At 47.8% G+C, this 4,488-nt stretch overlaps 1 protein-coding gene across 1 annotated transcript in view; it reads left to right on the top strand.

The window, feature by feature from the left end:
* The window catches only part of LOC143706019 (adhesion G protein-coupled receptor B1-like), a 15,462-nt gene extending 11,313 nt beyond the window's left edge, over window positions 1–4,149 (top strand). Inside the window, exons 24-32 of the mRNA XM_077197549.1 lie at window positions 173–258; window positions 337–508; window positions 596–691; window positions 1,077–1,113; window positions 1,220–1,854; window positions 1,968–2,003; window positions 2,086–2,190; window positions 2,299–2,349; window positions 2,442–4,149. Coding sequence (XP_077053664.1) covers window positions 173–258; window positions 337–508; window positions 596–691; window positions 1,077–1,113; window positions 1,220–1,854; window positions 1,968–2,003; window positions 2,086–2,190; window positions 2,299–2,349; window positions 2,442–2,639 — 1,416 coding nt within the window. The 3' untranslated portion in view covers window positions 2,640–4,149. The remainder of the gene's footprint in view (window positions 1–172; window positions 259–336; window positions 509–595; window positions 692–1,076; window positions 1,114–1,219; window positions 1,855–1,967; window positions 2,004–2,085; window positions 2,191–2,298; window positions 2,350–2,441) is intronic.
* Window positions 4,150–4,488: the final 339 nt, after the last annotated feature.

Below are 4,488 nucleotides of genomic sequence, written 5' to 3'. Positions count from 1 at the left end.
GTGACGCTATTTTTATCTAGAAACAAACTCTTGCATTATTTTCCTGTTATCGGCTGCTTTGAAACAATCTGTATTGTAAAAAGCGCTATATAAATAATGGTGACTTGACTGTGTGATTATTACATCGACAGCGCATGCCGAGCGTTCACTGACGTCTCATGTGTGTTTTCAGGTCAACATGGTGATTGGTATTCTGGTTTTTAACAAGCTCGTGTCCAAGGACGGCATCACGGACATCAAGCTGAAAGAGAGGGCTGGGTAAGAAACGCTGAACACTCCCAATTAAACACATCGTAAACACCAGCCGGATGTTGTGTTAAACGTGCTGTCCTGCAGGGCGTCGCTGTGGAGCTCCTGCGTGGTCCTCCCTCTCCTGGCGCTGACCTGGATGTCTGCGGTGCTGGCCATCACGGACCGCCGCTCCGCTCTCTTCCAGATCCTCTTCGCTGTCTTCGACTCCCTCGAGGGATTCATCATCGTTATGGTGCACTGCATCCTGCGCCGAGAGGTCAGCACGCTCACGACCGCAGCACATGTGTGTGTGTGTTTAACATGTGTTTGAGTGTGCCAGAGCTCATATGTGTGTGTGTTTCAGGTTCAGGAGGCTGTGAAATGCCGTGTGGTGGATCGTAAAGACGACGGGAACGGCGATTCCGGGAGCTCCCTGCAGAACGCCCACACGCAGCTCATGGTGAGTGCACACACAAGCATTCTCCTGCTTTTTACATGCTCCCATTGGCTAATATTTGTCAAAATTTTTCAAGGTTTGCATTCTCGAGCCACCAGGCACTGTTGTTGTGCGAGTGCGCAGGCTGTAGAGCATTAAGGGTTTTCTAATAGCGGCTCCTAAGTTAATAACTAATGATCTTTACCACGGAAGTGAATCAATCAAAACTAACTTTAGCTTGACAACTTTATTCTAGAGCTGCTGTAAAGCCTAAACAATCTCTGTTACTTTAATTTTCTATTATCACTGTAAAGCTGCTTTGAAACAGTCCATATTGTTTAAAGCGCTAAATAAATAAAGGTGACTTGACTTTCAAATATTGAATTTCTCATTTTTCTTTCTTGTGTAGTCTGACTTTGAGAAGGATGGCGACTCAAACCGACTAGGTAAGCAAACAAACCACACAGTGTATGAAACTCTTCATGATAAGATCGGTTAGGGCGACTGTATTCCACATGCCTCGGTCTCACCGGTCTCCCCGCTTCCCTTCAGGTGGAATGAAGAGCTCTTCTGAGGAGAAGATGCCCCCCCCACAGCTCCCCCTGCCCCTCGGCCCAAACTTCCACACCCTTCCGTCCAACCCCAGCGGGAAGAGCCACTTTCCCCCTGTTCCCGAGTACTCCAGCCACACGCTCACCCTGCGGAGAGAGAAAGGTCGCGGGGTCGACCCGTCCTGCGGGAAACCTGTGTATGTGTGTGACAGCGAGCTCTTTAAGCAGCTGGATGTGGATTTGGCCCTCGCTCAGGCCGAGAGCATCTGTCCCGACGGCAGCGGTTATGTGCTCCTGCCCAACACCACCTCCACCCTCCGCGCCAAACCCAAAGACGACTCCAGCGGCTCCGGCAAGTACAACATCAGCACCGAGCTCCCGCAGGCCCGTCTCATGCATCTGAGTGGAACCTTCGCCGAACCGCAAGCCGCATACGCCACCAAAACGCTCCCCGCCGACCGCGTCAGCGTATCGTACTCGGAGCGCGACTCACCCATTCAGAACATCCACAACATCTCCAGCGAGAGTCACGTGACCAGCAGTCTGGGCGACACCTTCGACTCCATGAACTCCATGATGTCCAAGAGCGAAACCATCTCCACCCTTTCTATGAGCTCTTTGGAGGTCAGCGAGGGGGTAAGATGCGCCATTTATTCTTGCTAATGCCACAATTAATGAACACCTCGTCTTATGAATTACATTATTATTGCATGATGTAATACTAAAGTTTGCCTGTTTCACTCTCACAGAGGCAGAAATCCCGTTATGCAGAACTGGATTTCGAGGTAATTTTCAGAGTTTTGTAGCGTTAATTAAATGCACATCTGCAACAGTACAGTATTAAGCGTTCCTTTCTTTCTCATGCAGAAAATCATGCACACCCGAAAACGCCATCAGAACATGTTCCAGGACCTCAACAGAAAAATGCATCCCGCTGAGAAGGACAGGGAGTCACCGGCATCCGACAGCAAGGTGAGCCGCTGAACCATCACTTTCTATGATTGAAGTCTGAATTATATCTGGAAAAAAAGAACATATGGGAACCTCTTCGCACGGATTAATGCTGTTTTCTCTCTGCAGTCTGTCAGATGGAGCGTTTCCTCTGCTGGAAGTGACAAGACAAACCATAGCGTAAGTGTCCCAGTCTTTTGACCGCCTGTGAAGTTTTCCCACTCCCTGCCGAGTACGCCATCTCTAACTCTGTTCCCAATGTCTCTCTCCAGGATAAGCAGCCGGGAGCCATGGATCGCTCCTGGGAAAGCATGAGCCGGACGCAGGCGTCTCCTCCTGCCTGGGTCAGAAAGGACATGGAGCCGCTTCAGGCGTCTCCTCTGGATCTCCAGGGCGTGGAGTGGGAGCAGGCCGGAGCATCCATTCCCCTTGTGGGCCAAGACATCATTGACCTGCAGACAGAGGTGTGAGGGAACCACGTCTAACCCTGAACACCTCGGTTTGCATTTGATTTGGGAAAGAGAGCGGAAATGAAGGGATGAGCATGTAGAGGGCGGAGAGGTAGAGAGGAACCCGAGAGGGGGGTGCTGTACCCGTCTGTCATTTCAATACGTGTCTCTCCGGCTTCAGAAGTAGCTCTCAGCTCAAGATGATCATTAGAAGGCGTCTGAAGGTTTTCCGTGCCAGGAGAGACTCTGGTTGGTTCATCGAGAGCTTTTCCCAACACTCTTCCATCTGGTCCAGGAGGTGGCGTGGATACCCGCCTGTGCCCGTTCATTTTTCCACAGCTCCGGTTCAGAATGGGCGCATCTTCCCAGAGGAGGGTCGACTGCTTCTCGGCTGCTCGAGTTTGGCCCTTTTGGGGCCCCTTCCAGAGCGCTCTCGTCGGCCGTCTCCCATGAGCCTCGAGGGGTTGTGAGCTGTGCCGAATGGACACACATGAACTACCGTCGCTGTGCTGTTCGTTTTTAGCGCTTTCGTGGAGCATTTCTGGACGCTTCCATCAGACTTTGGGGAAATAATTGTACCGAAAACTTGAAAAAGACTAAAAGAGCATCATGATTCCTCTGTTATTAGTGTAGTGTGTTATTATTATCATTATTATTATTAATGTTATTCCTTTGTTCTTATGATAATGTTATGATTTTGAGTATATTTCTGTTCATCGAAGTTTATTTTCAAGAACTGTATGAAACTGTTCAGTCATTCCCAAAACAGCAGCAGGAGGAAATATCCCAGCATGAGCTCAGCATTCTGGGTAATGTAGGCGGAGCAGCAGTGACTGTGTAGCCTTGGACTCTTTGAGGACGAGCTGTTGTTTTCTCCTTCGCTCCATTGGATCAGATCACTGTGTTCCCTCCATTCCCACCAGCGGCTCTTTCTACGGCCTTGTGAACGAATCCCCAGCGCACGTTACGGGAGAGACTCCCGGTGCAGTAGATATGCCAAACCATTGACTGACATCATTGCAATATGAGGACAGATGCTTGATGCCCAAGCAGGACTGACATCAGAATCTTGTCAGGATTTGTTAATCATTTTCAGAGTTTTATATCGCCTTTATAGAGCCTATAGAAACATTTATGACACACTGTTCTCGGACTATATTAGCTATCAAATGAAGGACAAAACAAGACGCTGTGTCTTGCTGCTAAAAGAACTTTCAGGAAAGAAAAATATGATATCTACACAGAGTAATAGCTTAGAGATATATCTGACTGTGCTTCAGGAAAATGCCCTAGAGTTTTTTACTGATTTCTCCATATTGCTGAGACACTGAACCCTCGGTCGTCTTGTTTTCTAGACCTGTGTCTCTGTGTGCTGATATTCCTCACGTCTCCCGTTAGCGTGAGGTTCCCGATTTCTGTCTGAATCTCCAGCAACAGAGTCTGTGTTTTACCTCCTCTTGTGACTGTACAGTTTTAAGATCAATAAGGTAAAAGTGTCTAGTTTCTAATAAAATAAAATAACTTAAACTTACTGACTGCCTGTTCTTCACTTTCTTGGCTGAAAAGGTATTTTCTGCAGCACTAGCAGCACCAAGCGGAAGTGCAAAAATAATGAGTGTTTTCAAACAGGTTTCCTGAAGACTGCTGACGTCGGCCATTGCTCAGTCTCATGCGATTGGTTGAGTCAGAAGTTGACATGTCAACCAAACATATCAATGTTCTGAAAGCACGAAACCACCAATTGATCTGTACATGAAACTGACACACATCACAGACAGCAGTTGTAATGATAGTAGTTTCTGAAAAATGCTGCCTAAGTAAGATTTTACATTTACATTTACATTTATTCATTTAGCTGACGCTTTTATCC

Source organism: Siphateles boraxobius, unplaced genomic scaffold, assembly GCF_051911475.1.
Source record: "Siphateles boraxobius isolate OS27281-9 unplaced genomic scaffold, OSU_SipBor_1 4, whole genome shotgun sequence".
NCBI lineage: Eukaryota > Metazoa > Chordata > Actinopteri > Cypriniformes > Leuciscidae > Siphateles > Siphateles boraxobius.
The sequence above is the reverse complement of the archived record's forward strand: the minus strand, read 5'-3'. Positions and strand labels throughout refer to the sequence as shown.